Source organism: Falco punctatus (assembly GCF_963210335.1).
Source record: "Falco punctatus genome assembly, chromosome: 3".
Classification (NCBI taxonomy): Eukaryota; Metazoa; Chordata; class Aves; order Falconiformes; family Falconidae; genus Falco; species Falco punctatus.
The window spans coordinates 82,882,259-82,906,462 of NC_137582.1; the positions used below are offsets into that span (position 1 = coordinate 82,882,259).

A 24,204-nucleotide genomic window follows, 5' to 3' on the forward strand; every position below is an offset into this window, starting at 1 on the left:
CACTTTGCCCAGTACAGATGACAGAATACACAAGGCAGTGGCAAATCAACATTTATGTGTTTAAATTACACAGTAAAACAGCTATGGTTTACACTATACTCTTTAAAGATATTCTACATGGAAAATAACATAAATATTCTAGCAGGAATATATAGCAAGCATTCTTAGTAACATTATTATAAATCCCAGAATTAACATTAGACTATTAAAGGCAAAACCATGCAATCTTTTAAATCCTTTTTTAAACTTTGCAGCAAAATGTTTCCTGGAAAGATTAATAATCTAAACAAAGCATTCATTCAGCTAGGGTTTTCCTTTAGCAAAGGAAGTCACTGCAAAAGGAGCAAAGAATGAAGTTATTAATTTTACAGTTTACTGCCTGAGTTTTTTAAACAGATGTTCAAGATCATCATGTTGCTCTTAGGACTGGTGTCTTCCAATATGCACCAGTTTTATACAGCAGAGTAATTGATGACTGTCCTTGCTTCAAGCCTCTTAAAATGGTATTGCATAAGGGTGGAAGGTTAAAAAGTTACAGGGAAGTAGTTTTAAACCCTTGCAGGGGTGCCTTACAACTGCGTAAAAGCACCGCGTACCTTTGTCAAGGAAAGACATAAGAAACAAAGCAACATGGTTTCTGTTACAACAGAAGAGAAAAAGTTTTAAAAGGTGACAACTGTCTGCCACAGTGTATATGCCCCATTATCCATTTGCACTTTCACCTGTTTCTCTGGTTTTGAACTAGAAAGTATTAAGACATACAAACAGACTACCTACCAGTTTCACACGAATTGTGACTCAAATTACAACTACTTTGACCATTATTATTATTATTATTGTGTTTATGCTGCAGTTTCTAGACTAAAAAGGTTTATCTCAAACTGAGAGGAAATGTCTATAGCTCCTTTCTACAAAAAATATCTACAGATTACTTCCAAGAACCTCAAAACACATAAGAAAAAAGTCAGACATAGCACCATATTGGAAAAAAATAATCCGTCAGTTTAAACTTTATTGCTCTCTTCATCATGTATGAAATGCATATAAGCATATATTTTTGCTTGTAATTTTAAGGTTGGTAACTTCACACATACTACATATATTATGAAGCCATGCACATTAAACTGTGAAAGTTGCACACTTTGATCAGAAGCTGTAGTTTGCCAGGAAAATGTCAATATTTCATCTAAGATCTCTTAGCAAAAACAGACACAGCTGTTTTTTCTTGTTAAGACCTGGGGTTGTTCCATAGCGAAAAGTATGGTGTACTGATTACAAAAAAAAAAAACAAAAGTAAAAAGATAGAACTGTAACAAATATCACAGAGGAATCAGATCATGCACTACTTCGCATCAATTTACTCCCACTTAATAAGGCAAACAGAAGAAATATAAACTGGTTTGATAGCATTTTCAAACTGTTTCATGCATACTTTCAAATCTCTTAACGAGGTTGGGACTAGTTTCTGGAAAATCTGTAGTATCACGGCTTCAAGAGAAAAATGTTACATTTGTAGAGATTTACTACCTGTTATAACCCTTCTAAATGGAAATGTATGAAAAATCCATCTGCATTTTCAAAAATATCTTTTGAAATTTCTTTGTGAAACCTCTCCACTTCAAAATAATTGTTGTATGTTTTTCATCAGATTTATTTTTATCATTATTGTCTGCATTGCTACTTGTAATTTTGAGGTCTTAAGAGGGAGAAAAAAACACTTGGAACCTTCTTGGATAGGGAAGTTCAAAATCTGTTGTAACATCCTCAAGTCACCTTTAAGCTTCAGATAAAACCTGGCTTTACAGAATAGAAATTCAGGTTCAGTTCAGTGAACAGCCCACTCTTTAGAGACATGCGATGTCACCAAAAAGAAATCTTTCTTCAGGTTTCATACTCTCCATAAGTCAGCCATACCCCAGCTTTATCAATGCTAAACTATAAATCCCAATAATCAAGATCCACCACTGGGCATATACTGTTTCTACTGAGGGTACAGAGGGGACATACTCAGTCCAGCGGGACTGGAGAATAGAGCAAATATGGGAGATTCTCCACCAAGTTATTTTCAAAATATGGCCTTAAAGTTTCTTTTCAGACAGTGCAAATATTACCTTCTCAGAACTCCCAAGAAACAGCAACCAGAAATTGTTTTCAGAATACCCTCAAACTAGACATCATAGCTAATAATTTCATATTCATTCTAATAAATCAATACATTTTGCAACATTCCTCTAAATAAGGACTATGTGCATTTGTTGCAGCATCCTGTTTTCTGAAAAATGCTTTGAAAACCTTTTGATATTGACAAATTTTTTAACCATGAGACACCTAGGCATTTAAATTGAAAGGGAGAAAAAAATGAGAGGGAAGAAAAAGGGAGAAAAGGGAGGGGAAAAAACTTGTGACATATATAGAACCATTTTGCTTGGATTTTTTTCCAGTGAAGAGGTAGTCTTTTAAACTCGAAAAGTTGTCAGAATATTGGGTTGTTATCTAGCTTGCTCTACTTTAACTTATTATTAGAGATGACTTTTGGCTCAGAACTTCTGTGAATGCTTTCCTTGACTTTCCTTTCTGAATCACTCAAAATTGTTTCAGGGATTTCTGCCTGCCTAAAGCCAGTAGCACTGTTCCAGCTCTAAGCAACACAGAATGTGTAGGAATTGATACATCCCTTCATTCTGTGTTAGAAGTCAGTGCAGTGAAAGATTAAGATGTGTTTCCAAAGTACTAAAGTATATTTTTGATATGAGCAGTAGCTGTTAAATCTAGGCACATCAGAGTCTCCTGGAAGAATGATGACTTGGCAAAGGTTTAGGAAACCAAGAGTGTTGACACAGCAGATTATTGCATTTGTTTGCTTACTCCCAGTCTCTCTTAAAGTAATACTGTATCTATTTAAGGTTTAATTAAATTAGATTACACTTTTATACTGCCAGGGTTATCCTCCTCTTCAGTGTTTGTATTCTAGTAACAGTGTAGATAGGTAAGTGAATGAAAGGAGGGCGAGGAGAGAATTTTCTCTTAACTACTGCCCATCTACTTCAAAGAATGGGATTTTTGCTTTGACTAACAGCAGAGGATTCATTGGTATTTAATCCAACCTATGTGCCTACCTTTCCACTGAAATCAGCTTTGTGCATTTTAAAAGACAATTTTTGTAAGAATGTTGCAATGAATTGTAACTACAAGTTATTCAAAGTACATCCCACATACCATAGGTTGGATCCATCCTGCTTTACACCACTAGGTGTAAATTGCTTACTGCCAGTACTTACATTAGAGTTGAATGCACTTTCATTTTGGCAGCAGAAAGGACAGTGGCATCTATTATCAGTGTTTAGTAAAAATGTAATTTAGCCCAACCAGTTTGCATTTTGTACTGGCATATGATAGCCAGAGGACAATTCAGGTTGGAAGAGACATCAGAAGGTCTCAAGTCCAACCTGCTCACAGGAGAGCTAGCTGTAACATAGAATGGATTGCTGTCTGGTCTTGAAAACCTCCAAAGATGCAGACTGCACAGCCTCTCTGGGAAATCCAAACCACTGCTTGACTGTCCTCAGAGTGAAAATTTTTTTCTTTATATCCAGTCTGAAACTCCCTGCCTGCTATCTCTTATCTTCCCACCATGCACCACTTCAGACAGCCTGGCTCCGTTCTCCATGTAAACTCCACGTAGGTATTTGCAGGCTGTTACTAGCCCCCCACCCCCCAAAGCCTTCTCTCCTCTAGGATGAACAAGGCCAATTCCCTCAGCTTCTCCTCCTATGGCATGATGCTCCAGCCTTCAACAGAAGATGGCTTTCCAATGAATAAGCTCCAGTTTATCAATGTCCTTTTTGTGTTGGGAGGAGGCCAAAACTGGATGTGGTCTAAAGTGCGCTGAGTATATGGGGACATATATCTCTTCCCTTGATCTACTGGCTATGTTCCTGCTAATACAGCCCAAGATACTGTTGGCCTTCTTTCCAGTGAGGGCATGCTCTTGGCTCATGTTCAGCTTGCTGTCTACCAAAGTCCCCAAGTCCTTCCAGCAGAGCTGTTCCCTAGACAGTCAGTCCCCAGCCTCAATCACTGCACAGTCGGTCTTTCCCAGATTTGGGACTTCATATTTGCACCTGTTGAATTTAATGAGGTTCTTGCTACTCCATCCCTCCAGCATGCCTAGATCTTTTGGATGGCAGTGCTTACCTCCAGTGTAGTTACTGGTACCCCAGTCTGGTGTCATCTGCAGACTTGGTAAGAGTGCACTCTGTTGCCTCCTCCAGGTCAATGTTAAATTGTTAAACAATTACAATGTTAAACAGGACAGTACTCAGCTCCTTACCACTTGTATACATCCCGTTAACAACTACCCTCTGAGCCTGACATCCAAGCAGGTTTTATGCATCCAGTTGTCAACCCATACAGACCACACATCCTAATTTGGTTATATTAATATTGCGGGAGACAGTGTCAAAAGTCTTGCTAAAGTTCAGGTACCACACTCTCCTCATGCCCAAATCCAGTCATTTTACCACAGAAAGTAATCAGGTTGGTCAGGTGTGATTCACCTTTGGTAAATCTATGCTGAACGTTCCCAATCACCTTCTACATCATGTGCCCACAGAAACATGCTCCAAGGAGGTGCGCTCCTTGATTTTCCCAGGGATGGAATGCAGACCAGCCTGTAATTCCCTAAACCGTTCCTTTGGGTTTTTCAAAAATGGAGCACTGTGACAAAAAATTAACTCCAAATTTAATTTGCCACCACTTTTAATAATGCAAGTAAATTAAATCAGAAAAGATAAAATAATGACAACCTTTCTCAGTCTGGTAAGTAACTGTAGCCCCATTTTTCCACCTCTCCCAAACATACACATGCTTTATGGTGTTAGAAGCTTTAAGGAGATGACATTTTATATGGGAGAAAGGCTGGGACACTGGAGGAATTAGAAACTATTAAACTTGGTCTGCTTTCAAAGCCATTGCTTATTTTCAAAGTTAAGGCCGCTGCCTTTTAGTTTCTTTTGATTACAGAAGTAGTGGTGTTTCCTCAGTGATCTTTTACCACATACAGTTTAGGATGCAAACTCAATGCTAACTGCTCCACAGCTTCTACACAAGGAAAGATAGGACTATGGAGAACTAAGATGCTGCATCATTACCAATATAATGAAATTAAAATTATGACCTGCACCCTGAAGAAGGTAAAGTACTGCCTTTCTACTCAAATCATGACTTTTAAGTAAATTACACTGTGTAATTTGGTATATCTTGGGATTTGTAAACTTCCCTTATGTATTGTAGATACGGTATTTATATATAAACAGGTGTAGTAACTTCAAAATCTATCAGAAAGGTAATTTTTATGAAAAGTGAATATTAGTATTTATTGGGAAAAAAAGCTTAGCACTTTCACTCAACTGTGGGGGGAGTGGGGCAGTAGGAATATTAACAAAATCCACAGTGATTCAGTAAATAAAAGTGAAAGAGTTGGCTACGTCAAGAAAACTTCAAGAACACAATAATGTTTCCTGAGGTTTTTTATCATATGGTTTCTCACACTTATAAAGCATGCAGTGCACGATTACATAAAAGCATATGTTGGAGTCAGACTAAAGATCCAGCTAAGGTAGTACCCTATTTCCAGGAATGACCAAAACGAGCAGTACAGAGAATGAAAGGGGAAGGCCAGCATACATCACAAGGACTATAGGAGCAATATCTTCTTAGCAGCAAGAAAGATGCATAAAAAAAGCCCCTAGAATCTTTACTGAACACACTTTATTAATGAACCATGAAACGTAAAGTTTTAGATCCACGCTTACTGAATCAAACATAAAAGGTAACACAGTAAGGGAAACTGAAAACTGAAGACAATCAGAATTATGTCAAATTACATTATTCTTGGTGCTGTCATTATAATGTAAATATCCACAATGCAGTGATAGTCTCTTCATATAAAACAAATTCAGTACACGTTTCTCTAACTCGGTTTCTGCCAGGAGACCTCTAGAATACAAACAGCATTTAGTATTGGCAAGATTTCATTTAAAATGCGATGATTTACCAACCAGCTGGCTGTTTTGACTAGAACTGGTCAAAACTATGCACATTTTTAACCTATTAAAAGCTTTTATGTTACGGCCTGTCTTTCAAGGAGCACAATCAGAAAGCTACGAGGATGATATGCAAAGAAATTCTGTCTCACCTGAAAGCACCAAATTACTATAAAATTTCTTCAAACTCAAAAGTAGCAATCTTCTCTGAAAAATGGTACCATGCGTCAAGGGGAAATTAAATCATATGTTGACCCGCAATACATATTTTTCTTGGGCTCTTGATAAATGATAAGCTATAGAATATAAAATTTTCATTAGTAAATCATAATTTCAGTAATTAAAAGGATTGATCCAGTTTCTACTGAATCAATGACAGTTTTGAAATTTGCTTCTTTGATTGTAAGGAGAAATAAGTAGGATTAGGATTTTTTCCCTCCTGTTGATCAACAGATTCTTTCCTTAAATTCATTGTATTTGGTGCCTACTCATTACTGTGAGACAAATGATACACGTTACCAAACCATTGCTTTGATGAGCTATGCCCTACTATTGTGCATAGGACTAAGTATTTGAGAAGTACCCTAAGTTTTATGCCATGAGGCTCTAAACATGTTACTCCAACCTAGTAATTCACTCTCAGCTGGGGACAGTCTTGTTTTGCAAAAAGTTCTCTGACACCCTCGCTACTTTTAAGAAGTTTGAAATTTTGAACCAAGAAAGCAATATATCTAACCAAGGCAATTTTAGGTGGAGGAATATTTTTATTTCATTGCTAAGCTCATATATAAATGGGCAAATAACAAGGCAGCGTGTGAAAATGAATATTGAATGACTTGAAAATTAGTCAAAAAGGAAAGGCAAAATATTTGTGAGCAGAAAAGTCAGAAATAGCAATAGCAGTAGTTGTACTTGCTACTTGAAAAGTTAATTCTATCTCAGGGGATCCTAAACCACCTTATCTTGGGGAGGACTGTACCCTGAACTACATAAAAAGAATAAAAGTCAGAGAAACTTGTGAAGTCCTGTTTGTAGAATTTCCAGCCATTCGGTCCCTCAGGAGCATGTATGCTTCGTACCTTCCAAAGGAGAATAGGAGATAGACACCAAAATTTGAGTTCACAATATAATATAAACAAAGACATCGCAAACTGCTGAATTCATCTACTCAGAGAAGGTAGAAGGCACAGTTAATACTCTCAAAGAGGAAAAGTTGATGTTCAAGGGTCATTATAGATATTTCATAACTGATTCACAGAACTTTAGAACTCATAGGCCTCAAACTTCTGTAGTTATCACAGCAATGCGGAGTTCATACCTGTGGCAAGATAGATGATATGGAAAAGCATGTCCTTGCCCTGAACAACATCCACAACCACATGGGAAAATCGGCTGTTGTCTTCCATGAAGTAAGGAATTGGAATAATTGGTTGAATGACCTCATGCATTAAGAAGAATTTTTGAGCATCTTGAAGATTTCTCTCAGTCAGATTTACATACAAACCCTGGTCCATGGTGCCACACTGTAAACATAGAAAGGTAATGTTACTATATGCATCAACGACAACAACAGATTTACTCTCTAACTTACAGCACCAGACAATAAAACCCAAGAGTGTATCGTGTAGTGGCACTGCAGAATTCCACTGTCAAGTCTCATTTTGGTGCTGACCAGAGTCCCCATAGTGACTGGGGAACCTTCACTTTGCTGAGGCAGCACTATGGAGGCTCCCTAACTCTAAACAATATGGAAGGGCACCAGACTGACGACCACAATTGGGCTATAGTAATATTTTGCTATATCCTGTGTTCACAGGGCAAGAAGGAGAAAACCTACCATCCAACAAATCACAGAATTTCCTGAATAGTTTTCTTTATAATTAACACAGAAATAGTGTTAAAGACAAATTGTCAAAGGTAATCCCATGTGCTACCACAGCCAGGGTCTGACAGAAATCCCAAGCGAAAGCATCCCGCCCGGTTCTAGCAGCTTCTTCAGACCCTGTGCTTACTAGCCAAGAATGGGCAGTGCAGAGCTCTAACTATAAAGTGTTATCCACAGCACAGACATTTTTGCTTTGGACCTGACCATATTTTATGTCTGAAAACTGTACACTTTCCCCACAGGAAAACATTCACTAATTGCGCACACAAATTTCAGCCAAATAAACAAAGCAAAATAAGTGGCAGTTAATTTTAGCATCTTTGTGTTTAAGTCTTCAACTGAGGACACAAAGGAGAATGCTGCTTAGTGCATGTGAATATGTGAACATCCACAAGTTTACTCATGCATAATTGCAGCAGAGAAGAAAAGCAGTACTTCACAACATTTATCAAATATGTCAGTGATGTGAAAGACATACTGAAGTCATACTTTTTCATTCTATTCTACTATGTCATAAATTATGCCAAGAATTACAGCATGAACAAAACAGTACAGTGTACAAAACCCTACCAGTTATTTTTCCATTATTGCCACGTTTTCAACCTGAAATTCAGTGATCATTCCAAATCCACAAATATTAAGAAAAACTCAAATAAATAGTTTAATAATGAGAGATCATACAAAGAGGAAAGACAGCTAAGCAACTGGCAGGAAACAATTACTTGCTTGTGAGCACCCTACATGTCAGGCCAGTGAAAAAAACAACAACCAAACACACACGCCAAAAAAGAATTTCTCTGAATCTATCAAGCAGGAAAGATCCCAGCTGGAACACTCATAATACACTGAAATGCAGATTATCCTTGGTCTTATGATGGAAATTGTCCTGTGCAAATAGAAAAGCAACAATCTCTGGAGAAAAGCACTGTTCCTCAAAACCAGGCCTCCAATAATATTCTAATCTGGAAAATATTTCATTAATAAAATCAGTCTTGGAAATACAATGTCTGATGTAACTAGCATGACATAGCAATAGTCTTCCTTCAAATCACATACTTCTGTCTGTTATTGCTGAGTAGGTGAGTGCTCTGAGAAATCTACTTTTGAGACTACACAAACAGAACTTCCGATATTTTATCATAAGGACTCTACAAAAGAAAAGTTCTTTTTTTCTGGGAAGGAAACCAGTGACTCAGACAATGAATATATCACATCTATGTGAAGTATGTACTCTCATGCACCATCAAGTCACAAAAAATGTTTATACCTAGCTCTAAGCACTAGTCTAGCTTCTGGCATATATCACTGTTGCAGTTACAGAGCCAAAAATCTAAACAAAGTTCAACAGAATAAAAGCACCTGTGAAAGAACAGAAGTTCAACATCACTAATGATACCTAGAGATCAGTTAATTGGCTTCAATACTGTGTTTTAAAAGGCTATGTTATGGCTTTTAACACTAGTGCTGGCTGCAAAGCTGTTGCTTAATGAGATAAGATACAACTGTTGCCACTGTTCTTGTAAATTGGGTGAAGTACCAGTCATTAAAATAAGCCACACAAGCAAGAAATTTATTCAACATCGCAGTCTTGACTGGGATTGAGGTGAGCACTGAGAGTACAGTAGACAGACACTTAAACCATTTTTACACAGCCATCAGGCTGTCATCTTTGTATGTACCAATCTGTACAGGGTGCTTTCACAATAACTATCAACGTATTAATACAAGGTTTGTAGGGATAGGTTAGTAAATTTTTTTGGACTTGCTCACCTAGTCAGAAAGAAGGTAAGATTTTTTACATACAAGCCTTTCTTCAGGTTTTCTCCTTCAAGAATTTAGCCTCACTTAGACCCTCTTGCTACCACTATTTTGACAATACAAGTATTTCTGCAATATGTAAGAAGCTGTATGCAAATATAACCCACTTCTGCAACATAGCTTACTTAAATGGTGTCTTGTCACTTGGGGCTAATGCCAAACATACTATTTAGGAAAGATAATGTGGCACTGGCCCGTAATTCAGAGCAAATTCAGTGCCTTATTTTCTTTCATTTGCATAAATCAGCAAGTAATTAAAACTACCTACAGTCCCCAACGGGTGATTCTGTTTCATGCCTGCAAAGATCTCATGAATCTTACAAGAAGATAGGGAAGGCTGTTACAGGAGCAGCACTGAACTGATGAAATTGCATTGAGATTACAGGAGGGTGAAAGGAGGATAAAGGTGAATACGCTTAAGTGTCTTGGTGAAAAACTGTTGCTTTTAATCACTTCATTAATGCTGTTTTCCTTTCCATTTCCCTTGCTAGAATCATACTCACTGAAATTGTCCTAGTAGGAGTGGTGACTACGCAGAAGTAGAAAACCATGCATATGTGCTTACTGGAAACAGCCTTTTCTTTTTGTAGGAAATTCTATGGAGTGACCCACCTTGGACTAATTAGTTTTATGCAGTCAGCCAACTGCAGATTATTACACCTTCTGAGGCCGCCAAGTTCAAATGAGGGGCAAACCGCGTCAGAAACCCTTTCAATCAGAATCTGCAGGGAGTGTGAATCACCTTGCACAGGAAAATATACAAAATCCTGACCACCCCTCCTTTACACACACATACACACTTTTCTTTGTCAAACAATGTTCCCTTCTTAAGTTCTAATAGCACAAATACAGTGTCAGAGAGAAAAGCAGTTTCATCATGCTTCAGCCAAGAATTAATGTTACCTTGACAGATAACTGTAGTGTTTCATTTTGAGAGAAAATTGAAGTTAAGCCTTTTTTCTCCTGCCCTTCAAAGCACATCTGATTTTCAACCCAAATTATTTGGTGGAAGGTTAAGTATGTTAAAATATGGGGATGTCTTAAGACTTTATTTTTTTTTTTGTATTTTTTTTAATGTCTGAGTCTATAACATACTGCAAAACTGGACTTATTAACAATGAACCATACAGCACTTTAAAAAAAAAATCATATAAACTATTGTCTTGTCCCATGTATCTGTACCTGAAAATTAGGGTTAGGATTGGGATATGGAAGCCAAGCAGAGCGAGAGTTTTCCTGGTATTTGAAGGGTCCATTAAAGACCTGAGTTATGGCACTCAGGTTAAAAACACAAACTGCTGAGGCTGCTATGCTGTTCCTGCAAAAGAAATATAAACATTAACCTAGGCAACAACATTAAGAATTCCATTTCCTGAAAAATAAATAAAAAAGGCAGTAATTCTCCAATCCTTCAAGTAATTAACAGAGCAAGTACAATCAGCCAGGAGATGATATCTCAAGATATTTATATATGATGTGCTGATTTAGGCACAGACACTGGATTTAAAATTTTTGTCAGCCTTGCCAAGTAGCTCTTGCGGGAGGAACACAGAACTTGCTACCTTCCGCTGCTGCTCTAATATAACAAGGCTGTACTTTCACACATAATCACATGCATTAGGGACACCTTTCTTCTAGTTACGAAGTTCAGGATGACATTATTCTCAGGGTTCATTAATGTTTTTTCTACACAAGCGATGGCAACACAACAGAAGTAAGGATTTTCAACATACGGTATGCCTCTAGACCCTATAGTACCCCTAGGTAAGACACTTCCACAAAAATCCTGTCTTCTAAGAGATGTTGCACCACAATAAGAATGCAAGTTCCAGAAACCCATCAAGAGAAAACAACTTGGACTGTATATGTTACAAGATACCCTCTTAAAGGAATAAACAGAAATAAACAGCAGCCAGACAAAACATACAATTTCCTGTTCTTGTCTTGAAAATGTGATATACACGACAATAAAGTAATTCTGCACACTGTAAAGAATATATCCAGTGACATGAGAGCTCGTAATATGAAAAACTGCATTGTTCTTTTCCACAACTTGAGATAAAGGGATAGATAATGAAGCTGGCCATTGTAAAAATTTCCACTGCAGGTAAAACTGCTGACAACTGATACACATAACATTATTTTTTTCTTCTTCGCCCCACCTTGTGTAATTTGCACAAGGCTTAAGAAAGTCTACTATAGAAAATCCAACACCATGGGAAAACAAAAATAACCCTAGATGATCAAACCTACCAACCACTGAAAAAAAGAGTTAGTATATATGGATTTAATAACAGGGCAAAAGAGCAATTTGGTTTCGCATGTTTGTCACTCTTACTTAAAAGAAACCTCAAAACTTTAAGTTTTATGCTAATAATTTCTGCAGAATCAGTTATCATTGGGTTTGACAATTCCTTGACTATATAAACCATCACTAAACACAGCTTACTAATATCATTAACCACACCAATGTCTTCTGGAATTTCTTGAGGTCCTTCAAGGACATTAGACTCAAGCTTATAGATTTTCAGATAGTCTGAAAGAAACAAAATCAGCTTCGTGGATTCAATAGTCAACCACACATAAAGGGTACAGGTTTTGATATTATACAATATTTATTGAGAGAAGTGCTTCAGGTTTTTTTTTTCCTACAAGTATGTTAAAGTATATTCACAGTATATTAAAAAGAAGTGTTGTGGTACAATAAAATCATTGCAGTTCTGAAGATACTGAGATTGAAGAATGCTGACTGTGGTTCAGTAATATCTGATACTGTTACACCAACAAAAATAAATATGTTGTTTCCCCTAGTGGGAAACCTTGGTGCTTCTCCACCATCAGGTTCCAGGGCTGCAAGGTGGATCATGGATTGTGCAGATATCTGTGAACAGGTATTCATCGTGGGGAAGTAATCCTAACTCTACAACATTTCAACAATGTCAAAAAATTTAGTTACAGTATTTTATACCAGGAACAAATATAATTTAAATGAACCTATCAAAAAAAAAAACCCACACCCAAAAAGTTGTAATTAATTCCTCTTTAAATAGTCCCTCTCTGTTGGACAAGGCAGAATGCTGAGCCATTGGGGAAGAAGAAAGTAGCAGCATGGTTCCAAATACTGTAAACTTTTATGTGGCAAAGGTAGTCTTACATTAGCAAGTCAATTTTGGGAAGAGCCACAATGTGATGATGGCAGCCCTGATATCCTTACTCAACCTCAGAAACTGTGGAATTTATAGCACAGGAAAATCCATCATTCCCCATATTGTCAGGACAGCCCTTCTGAGAGGACGTCATTCCCCTTCCATGGCAAAAGCCCTATGAATTTTCTGGAGCAGAAGTCCTCAAGTCAGACTTTCTGTGGCAGGAGCATGTCAAGGCTATTTTGACTTCTCATGAAAGATCATGTTGAACAGCATATGAGCATGCCACCTGAGACATACCTGTCTTCTAAGATTCGAATTATGTCATAAAACAGACCAATGAAATGAAAATTACTGATGAAAAGAGCACTGAATTTCTTTTCTCTGGTAGTTCCAAAGTCTACTATTCTCTTAAAAAAAGCATTCAGATTGACTACATTTCTCCATGGCAGGAAAACGATTAAGCCTACCATCTGATATCACAAGTCATGAATTGTCACAGCCTCATGCAAGCAAGTCATGCTTACTGCCTGAGCTGCTGGCCCAGGGGCCAGCCCGAGTCTGGAAGGTGCCTAGATGTGTTAGTAAAGGACTGTACCAAAAGGATGAAAATTAGCTCAAAGTCATGCTCACTGTCTAAAATACTTAGGGATCATAATTTTTTGGCATCAATTTGTGACTGTTTCCACCTGGTTAATGGGTATTTATAGAAGGTAGGCATTCAGGTGTTTACAGTAAAAGGACACTGATCTACATTTTAGGTGCCCGAGTACCTTTTAAAAATCTTGGTAAAACTGAATTACACAGAAAGACACTGCAAGCAAGAGAATCAGAAACCAAATTCTGAAACTCTTCCAGTGGTCTGAACACTGGACTGCACAGCCATAACACATAGGCTGTTCTCACTGAGCACCATATGAACTTGAGTTGTTTCAGGTAACAAAGGGCTTTTCTAAGATGAATGCCTTTTTTCCTAAGAGTTAAGCAACTCTTGATATCAGGCTCAGTCAAGGAAGCTTTTATGTTGATACAATATTTTAATATGTAATCAATTTTAATTTTTAAGACTAAACTACATTTTTTAAGTTTTATTGTGTTGATATAACATGTTCCGTTAAAATTATATTAAATTCTTGGTTTGACCTTCAAACTTATATGAGTATACATTAGAACTAATTTAAAATACTTAAGAGCACCTCTTGTGCTCTTTTGGGTGAGATGAGCTCCTCCTGACATGGTCAAATTACATCATGTCAAATTCATTACCATGTCACATTACAAATAAAATATTTATTTCATAAATACATAATGTATTTATATATTACAACAGTGTGCAAAATAAAAAAAAATAATGTCTTTATAAGAATGTATGAAAAAGATGACTGAACAGTCTTACACACAACTGGCTCCCCACTGTATGGAAATATTAAGAATCCTTCCTTCTTTCATACACCTTCAACAATTCACATTTGGAACTGACACTTGTTCACAAGAGGACAGTGGATTGGGCAAAAAAGTAGTTTGAATTTATTGTGTTTACTTGGCATATGCAGAAGAGAGCAGCTCAGAAGCTTTAGTGGTTACTTTCACAAATAGCAAGAAAATAAAGTGTATCATGGAATTTACTTACACGTTAGTGGTAAAAATCCCATAGATCAAGTCCAGCTCTGGCAGGAAGAAAGTGCTCTGTAGTTCATTATAATAAAATGGAATTTCTCCAGGGCGAGAGCAGTTCAGCCGAGCTTTCATGAAAGTAGTCCAGGTATCCTCCAGCACGAACTTGCCACCAATATCATTTTTGCACACTCGAGCAGCACGAGAGAAGACTGTTTTCCCACAGTCATGTTCCACCGCATTCTCCCGGAAGAAGAAGTAGGTGAAGTTGCCAATGTCATAAGACGACACAAAATTTGGCTCTGAAGATAACAAAAGAAATGATTTATTGCCTTCTTGTGATATATGAACTCATGTTAACATGGAAGTTGGATTTATCTTCGAGCGTTAAATTTAGAAAAACACACTTTTTATTATGCTTGCAGGAAATTGGCCCCCTGATATCTGAGCAGCCCAGCTCACATCCAGCCAGGATTATGAGCTACATGAGGATGATGTACTCGTTTTGACTGGGATAAAGTTAATTTTCTTCATAGTAGCTAGTATGGGGCTGTATTTTGGATTTCTGCTGGAAACGGTGTTGGTAATTCAGGGATGTTTTTCCTATTGCTGAGCAGTGCTTACACAAAGCCAAGTCCTTTTCTGCTTCTCACAGCACCCCACCAGCAAGCAGGCTGGGTGTGCACGGAAAGCCAGCTTAGCTGCTGGCTGGGATCAGGCCACAACACATGGTTGACACTCTCTGCTCTGGCTGTCTATAGCACACGGCTGTGCTGGGCAGCCCTGGCCCAGTTTACTGTATTCTACTGTCAAAAGCATCACTGAGTTTTTCTTCCCCACATACGGGCATAGTGTATTCTATTCTTATGACATAATTGCTTTATCTGTTGTGTTAACTCTTGTTTCTGCTTTGCCAACATGCCATTACTCCAGGTTAGCAGAATATCTGACGGCAACCGAATGTGACTAAGAATGTGTTCAGAGGCTGTAATGAAAAGAAAAAGAATTCTACACAAGACTGTTTGATGGTAAGATAACCATATTTTAGCCCTATCTCACGTAAAGCTTTTGATAATATTACAGTAATTTTTCTTTTTTCTTTTTAAATTATTAAAAACTGATCAAAGAAACTGATGGTGATTCAGGAGAAATTAGAGAATACATAGGAAATAATCTAGAAAACAACATATGGCAATATTTCTTAAAAGAAAAAAAAAAAAGGAAATGGTGGATATCAATGACAACAAACATGTGGCCCATTTCCCACAGGGATTACTAAAACTGAAGAGAGTCCGTGACCTTAAGAGAGAATGAGAAGCTAATAAATTCTTAAAGGAAAGGCAAATTTGATGCACAAATTTGTGGAGAAAAGCCCCTGTTGTGTAAGGATCCATTATAGAACGCTGTTACCCCTGAGAAACAAGCAATATTTTTGTTTCCATTCCCAAATTTTATTCTGAAGTGGGAAAACAAAGAAACAAGCAAAATCGTTTTAAAAAATCTATTGTGAGGAAATACCCAGAAGTAATTTAATAGGTTAACATTTCTTGACAGCACTATTGTATGGAAAAAAGCTGTTGTAATTGAATCTAAGCATTTTGCAGGAATATCTCAAATCTGTCAAAACTTTTGCAGGGAATTCGAAAGGCAAGCAAGCTGGCATTTCCACCCAGTAGTCCAAGCTGTTGTCAGACAGCGCTTCTCCAGAGACACCCCAGCTCCCAGCTTATGTTGCCTCCTATACTGCTTCTCTCTCTATCTGCTGTGCTGAGAGTATCCAGGGCAGCTTTTTTGGCAATAATGATCATCAGCTGCCTAGGATATTTGAAACTGAGCAGATACTGTAACTCACTCCTCACTGTAACTTTCACTCATGATTGTATTACAGACCTCCTTGAGATTTGTCTGTAACACATCACATTTTCCCCACGCTGAGATCTGCATGCTTCGCTGGAAGATAGCAACCAAATGCTTTTGAGAACTTGTTGGTATCCTGAACTCTCAGAAGTTACGTAGCATTAGTGCATTTGTGTCCTTAAAAAAAAAAAAAAAGGGGAGGTGGGGCAAAATAAAGTAGTTTGACAGGACTTGTGATAATAAGAAAGGTAAAATTGGACTGACAATACACAAAGAGCTAAACTCACTGTTGGAACCTCATACCTTCATCCCACGTGTGTAAAACTTCCATTACATGGGGATTTTGCTTCAAAGGCTTCAAAAACTTTTAAACTTCATTATTACAATTTACAGATTTGCAGAAACAGTTCTTAGTTGCTCATGAACTCACATTCTTTAAATATAACATGTAATACTGTTACACAGTTACACGCTAAACACTGAAATTGGAGAAAGCTGAAAAAAAGACCTTACTTTATAACTTTCTGCATCTTCTCTAAAAATATGTAGGTTTGCTAAATAGGTAATAGGGTAGAAAGACATGTAAGATTTAATTACAAGTATCAATGCTAAGATGACAAAAATATGTGGCTAAAAATCACGAAATTCTATACTACCAAATTCTAGAGAGGTTAGACAATTTTGGCAGGTATCACATATTAAACATATACCCAGAGATACTTCCATGCAAAGTTGTTTTTTTTTCTTACTATGAAGCCCAGTTATGTTTCATTCTTTCTCAAAACACATCAATGTTTTCAGTTTTATGGAACAATCTTGTATTTAGCTAAAGCATAGCAGAAATAAAATCTTTTCAGGAATACCAGGCTAAAAAAAAAAAAAAAAAAAAAAAAAGAAAGAACCACTGTCCCCCATTATATTATCAAACTTCAATTTATATCCATAACATGCTTAGCCATTATTTCTCTTAATCTGTAATGTACTTTCTTTCTTCCCTCACTATGCAATGTCCTTTCAGATTGTTCTTATACTCATGGAAGGAATTACTGTCTGTGGAGGAAAGAAAAAGCATTCACTAGTCGGAGTGTAAATTGGGATACTTGTCCACTGTACTAAGGCTAGGTCTTAAACCAATATCCAAGCAGTCCACCTGAAATAGCATGAAAAAGTAAAATTTTCTAACTATGTGTTTGATTTTTTTGTAGCCTAGAGCCTTGCTTCCACTTTGAAATTTTCACAAAAATATCCTGACTGACGTAAGAACATTCTACTTACTGTGTAAATATTCAACATCAATTTGATCCACCACAAAGGTGTCCTGTACAACCATTAAACATGGAAGCCCTGCCTTGCAAGAAGGCCTGATGATGCTTCTTGCTGTAGGCCCACTGATATAAAAAGTCCTCTATATTGCAACAAGATGTCACTGCAGACTTCAAAACACTACTAGAAGCACTCAAAGTGTGGAGAATAATGAATTACAAATCAAACCATCACAAACTGTAAGAACAAAAATCATATGAAATGGACTCAGAATGTTTTTAGGCTTCTTGAAAAATCCATGTCAATCTTTCAAGAGACAATATTTTAAAGTTGCATTAATAATCATAATACATGTATAAATAAGAACTAGTACTCATATCTCATGGATTCAAACCTGAGAAACAGTACATACATCTGCAAACGCCTACATATATACTTTACTGATTATGAATTGATGAAAATGTGACCTGCCATTGAAACTTGTGAAAACTGGTTTAATTTGCATGAAATGTAATAATCTCAAAGCTACCACGGGGAATTCTGTGGATATGGAAGGATTATCAGGTCAGACTTTGTTTGTTTCATTTTCTCTTTGGGAGAAGTGAACTGAAACAATTCAAAGCTTCAAAGGAAAAAGGAGATTCCTGTCTAGGAAAAATTAGTTCGTATGTTTCCAAATATTGTGCTGTGAACCGCTATTTGTTGACATGGAGACTTTCCCACAAAAGATTTTAATGCAGCAAATGAAGTGACTCTCCTGTTTTCTGATGAATTTGCAAATAGTTCTGGAAGGGTGAATGCATCTCATTTGTAAATTATTAGATCACCACAACAAGTGCAAGGGTTCTGGTATGTGACAGGATACAGCCAGTATGGAACAACAGTATTGTATATGACGTTCATAGATTCTTACATATTCAGTTTACGGTTGTGTCAGGCTGACTAGACTTTTCCAAATTAAATGGAACCAATGGAATCAGGAAAGCAAGAAAATGAGTTTGTCAAACTCACGACAAATATCTCCAGTACACAACATGGAGCAGTGCTACATAAATATACAAGCCCATACATTGAAAGCACTAGGTGGGCAGTCAGCATTGCCTCTGGGCAAACACACTGTAATGTGCTGTTGCTGAAGCTTGCTTACTCAGCACAAAGCCTGGGAATCTCTACAGCTGCCGTCATAAAGCAGCGTGACTGTCCTGCAAGGACATTTCCCCACAGACTCTTCTCAGTTATTGCAAAAAAGACGACTCAACTGTATGAAGTCAAGTTAGTGCTTCGATCTGATATAATCTAATTGTTTTTTTCTAAAGGTTGGAGACAAGGCTACATAGTCCAGAGAGCATGGTTTCTGTTTGCAATGAGAAGTCACTTACTAGGGAAAGACAATGCTTCCCCATAGATTGTTCTCCCTTTCCCCCCATTCCAGGGAATCCAGAGACCTTGGTCTCTTTAGACCAAGTCCATACTCACTGCCACACCAGCCGCACGTTGATGCTGTCTGACAGTGCCAACTGCTCCTGCAGGGGCTGGCTGCAGCTCCGCCATGCAGCACACGCTGATGCTGCACGCCAGAGAACGGCATTCTTGTGGCATGAAAGCAACCACGTGCTGTGTGCCCTGGGAGGTGCCACAAGGACTGGGGCATTCCGGAGGTCAGAGCTTGCCGGGAATGGGATGGGGCACTCTGGAGGGCAGAAAAGAGCCAAATGGTGCAGCCCCACCTGTACTGCCTCTTGCTAACAGTGCATAAAGCAAATTTCTCCCTGAGTCACACCCAGGTTTTCTCTGGGATAGCAGTAGCTGGGGTGGTCCAAAACAAGTCTGGGAAGCGAGCCAACAAGTAAGCAACACAGATGTCCAAGGGTGTTGTGTGTAAGGTTTTTTCCTGGACCTTTTTCTATTCAGTGGTGTTGTGGCCTGAGTGGGTAAAAGGGTGAGAGGAACTGTACAGGAACTTTCTCTGGGAGAAGCAATGGGAAACAGGAACCTGGGAGTGCTCAGTGAGAGCATCTGAGGCAGTCCTGGCCTCTTCTCGTTTCCTGAGCTATGGAGCAACAAAGTTTACTTGTGCTCTTTACCCCGTAAAACTCCGGATCCTCTGGAGTAGACTAATATGACTTAATTCATCTAGCTAGTGGGTGCTACTGTTTCCAGAGTGCCCCAAATGGCAGGGAATGATCTGTCCTTCTGGAAGTAACAGCAATTAACCTTAAGGATTATAAGGTCCCAAGCCTACTCTGAGCAAAAGCAAGCTGTGATTTCCACCGCCTGTTCCTCTGAGAAGTGATTACTCACGTCTCTGCATTCAGAGACCCAGTCAAAAGTGAAATTAATCCCAGAAATGTGAAAAGAAAGCTAAAATTAGAAGTCTGTCAGATCCAGACACAGACCAGATTATATATATATACACAAAAAAATAAGACACACACATAGACATATGCATGTATAATATATTAAAAATCTTAGAAGTCTAGATACTGGTCTAATGCTGACAGACATCTGCCTGGAGCTTGTTCATTGACCTCACTAGATCAATGAATCACATCCTCATAATACTGTTGGCCTCTAAAGACCCATTTCTTCCAAATATTTGTATTCAGCCAAATACTTAATGGCATTAAATTCCAGGAAAATGCCTTTGAGGTTTTTTTAATAAGGTTCAACCTCCAGCTAGAAATACTCTCCAAAACAGAAGCTTAAAATAACAGAAAGAATTTAAGCTCCAAATGTGCCAGTCTATTTTATTTTCTTTCACCTTACTGACATAATTAATGAAGTCCATTTCCTATTTGCATTTTGCCATCCCTGTGCAATCGTTAAGTGTACTACTCATTTAGCATGTAGGACTCTGCAGCTGTTGGAAAATAGTACAGAACTTTAGGACAAATCTTAATCATAGAGTAAAATTTTCCTATAGCGTTGCACATCTTGAAAGTACTATATAACTTGTAGTCATCGTAGTTATATTCATCCTCAGGAGTTGAACTGTAAAAACTTAAATCCTGGTATAAAACTGGTGGAAATCACTGTTTATTAAGATACTTTTCCTCCATGTTTCATAATTATCTAGGACACATGCTTAAAATGATAGTCTGTCATAGCATAGCTGGCTACCAGTCTGTTTTGACTACTATTTCTTCTGCAATACCTCACCTCCCCTGTGATTTCTTTTACATTGTTTTCCTTTTGAAAAATTGAAGATTTCATGGGTACGGAATAGCAAGGACTGCAAAATATACTAAAACTGTGCATGCCAGACTTTTTTTCCAATCTTCTCTTATATTGCTGATAGATTTTATAATACAATTCAGTATAATCATAAAAGTGGATGTCCTCATTAGACATTACATTTTACTGATGTACTTTAATAAATTCTGAAATGCAATGATTTCTTTTCTGAAAAATAGTTTTAAAATATGGTATTATGAAATTCCTTGGTTTCTTGCCTGTTGCTTATTTCAAATAGATCTCCTTTATATTCAAAGTAAAGTGCTCTTACATGGCATAATATTTTGCAATTTATTATTTCATTTTGCTGATGCAAATTTGCCAGTGACAAACTTAGTGACAGAAACCATTCTCTACTCTAATACCTACTGAAGTCCTTGAGAGTCCCATCTGGAGTTTGCATCACCTGTATTCCCTGGATAGACACCTTGCATAGCAGTATACTGCAGGAGAGGTGAGGATCAAAAATACAGTGGACTACTTACCTTAATTCACTCAGAATGTCTAGAGGTTTGGGGTATACGGATCTATCAAAAGATCCAGAAGTTTGGATGGTTACTTAAAAGTCTGAATCCAGAATTCCACATATGCAAGAACAAAAAAACCCAGCTTTCTTTAAGCAGATTTTGCCAGCCAGCAGGTATGGTATGGAAAGAAAACCAGATTACGATGGCTTACCCATTTCTCTCCAAACATTTGGGCTGCCATTTTTTATTTTATTTTATTTTATTTTTCATTGATCTAGTTTTGCAGGGAGGTAGACAATCAAAGGGCTTTCCCTGAAGACCCAGTCCTCTTTTTTTTTTTTTTTTTTCTTCATCTTTTTCCCCCATAACAAAAAGGAAACCAGATTTCACTTCCATAATCACCCTCTCGCTCTTTCACCTTCAAGCTTGGTATGTCTGCTACTGAAATTCTATATCTGCCTCCAGTATTTCTGTCCTCCTCCTTTCTTTGGTGAACGCTGTTCTTCATGTGTTCATGTCCCCTGAAATTAGAAATTTTCTACTGTCCCCTGGCTGAGATACGTTTCAGTTCTTAAGTTCTTGCATTCTCTCTGGCTCACTTTGTATTATAGTTTTCTGCATTAATGAGGCTGATGAACTTGTCACACCTCCCTGCAGCTGGGTACAGATGATGCCTTTGCAGGAGTGTCTTTCTTCCTTATTCAGCCTCTCCAGTTGGCACCTGACATGAGCAGGCTAAATGAGATATAAAAGAACAGGCTCTATCCTCAGTAGCCTCCTAGTCTTTTCAGAAATGGATGGTGGACCTTGCCGTTTACCTAGGATAGATAAGAAAAAAAAAATCCCACCTTCGTGGATACTGCTGCCTGTCTCTACCATTTTAGATGGGTGAGGAAATGCTGTGAAGGTGTTTTCTAATAACGTAGGCTGGCATTGGAGAAAGGTGGTTGAGGAGGCACCTCCACCTCACATCAACTCACTACTCTCCTACTCTGACATTGCCATGTGGGAGATGTACAGCTTTGAAAGGAAAAACACAGCACAACTGCTCAAATTTTTCCTCTGGTAGCAGCTCCTGTGAAGAAGCCTAAGGGTGGGTTTCAGAACCAGCAGACATTTCCCTCCCATTTTAGGATACTGGCAAAAAGGATGATATACACAAAAGAATAGAACCAACCTCATGGGTGGCACAACCAAAGGAAAGTAATTATCTTCTTGCAAACTAAGCAACAACTGGTAGCATATGCTTTGCGTATTTTCAGTAGGTCTCTTATCTAAGAGCTAAAGATCAAGCTGCACATCTCAAGAACACACTGGTTTTGAGTTACATTTAGTATTACATAAGAAAAGCTTGCACTAGGTAATTACAAGGCTTTTCATTAAAAAACAGAAAACCAGAAAAAGGATAACCCTGAATTATTATAGCCATGTCCATCAATCTTTAAAAAGCAAAAACAAAAGCATAATTTTTGTTCTTAGATCATAATTTCTCTGCACATATATTAGCAGCATAAGTTATAAAAATGTCTGCTAACAAACAATAATAAGAATGGATTCCGATCTGTGTTAAACCCCACTAAGCAAACCACCTTTGAAAGAATTTTTCTTTTACTGTTGTGAAGACTAAAAGTACCTGGTCTAGATTAAAAACCTTTTTATTACGTAAAATGTTTTTAAGAAAATTATCTCAGAAGAACTACTTTAAGAATATCTAATAACCAAATGCTTAGGGAAGCAAGAGGAAAGTGGTAATATTATGCCTCCCAGCAGAGCAGAACAATCCAAACATTCCTGTACTCTTGTCAGCCAGAAAGGCTTCTAATTTGTATGAGACTTTATTTTATTCTATTTTATTTTATCCTGTTTTGGGGCTACATCTGATCTAAGATTACATTTTAATCATCTGTTGTCTGCCCACTGATGAAGTGTCTTGACATTTAGAACAAAGGTTTTAGTTCTTTAACATGTTCCAATAGTATCTATCAATTTGTGTCTAAGGCAAAGAGAAAAACTACGACGCATTTCAAGATAGCTGGAGACTCAAGCAATTCCAAGCAAAGGCATTTGGCAAATTATGAAACCATATGTCCCAGTGTTTCTCTATGTGATGAAACACAAAAGGATTGATTGGAAATTCAATTTTTTATTTAATCTGCTTTTCCTTTTTATTGGCTAAGCAAACAGACATTATAGACTAAGGAAAACTTTCACACTGAAGCATCAGATCAAACATTTACTGATTTAAGGAGGTGAACTGAAAGGAGAAATACTTTTACTAACTGTAAATGTTGAACTACAGAAAAAGTTTCTAAGTCTAACCAGTGAAGGCTTTTCCTTCCCAGTCTGGACCCACTGCAGCTGTGGACTACAAATATAACTATTCATTTTCCTCTGCCCTCTAGAGCAAACAATGAGGAATTCTGCCCCTGCTGCATTTTCCAGATCAACTCCAAAGCAGTCTAATTAGAAGCACACTATAATAGTCAACTCTGGATATGATTTAAACTCGGTGTTACACTGAGAGCTTAAAGAGACTCAAATGGACAGCATGACAGCTGTAAATCAAGGTGTACTTTTTTTCTGAACAAAGGATTTAATTTATTTGCTATCATTTAATAATGTCCAAAGCAGGCTACTAAGGCAGACTATTCTTTTAAGGAAATACCACAAAGGTAATTTTACAATGTAGTAGCAACATACTGCCCTTTACCGACCTGAGCAGTTAGCTGAGGCTCAAGGTCTTGCTGATTGCTCTCATCAGGAGAAGAAATCAATGGAAAAGCTATCTGCTTTAGACATAATCTTCAATATGTGCTGTATTACCTCAAATTGTTTCTTTCAAGTGCAGTACTCTAACATATATTCAGAGAGAAGGA

The 24,204-nt window shown here is 37.6% G+C and overlaps 1 protein-coding gene across 6 annotated transcripts in view; it reads right to left on the reverse strand.

Moving 5' to 3' along the window:
* The window catches only part of SEMA5A (semaphorin 5A), a 353,942-nt gene that overhangs the window by 126,916 nt on the left and 202,822 nt on the right, over positions 1-24,204 (reverse strand). For all 6 annotated transcript variants that reach the window (XM_080382048.1, XM_080382044.1, XM_080382047.1 and 3 more), the window contains exons 9-11: positions 14,524-14,809; positions 10,930-11,065; positions 7,363-7,567 (exon numbers count right to left, since the gene is read on the reverse strand). In XM_080382048.1, the coding sequence (XP_080238174.1) occupies positions 7,363-7,567; positions 10,930-11,065; positions 14,524-14,809 (627 nt within the window). The remainder of the gene's footprint in view (positions 1-7,362; positions 7,568-10,929; positions 11,066-14,523; positions 14,810-24,204) is intronic.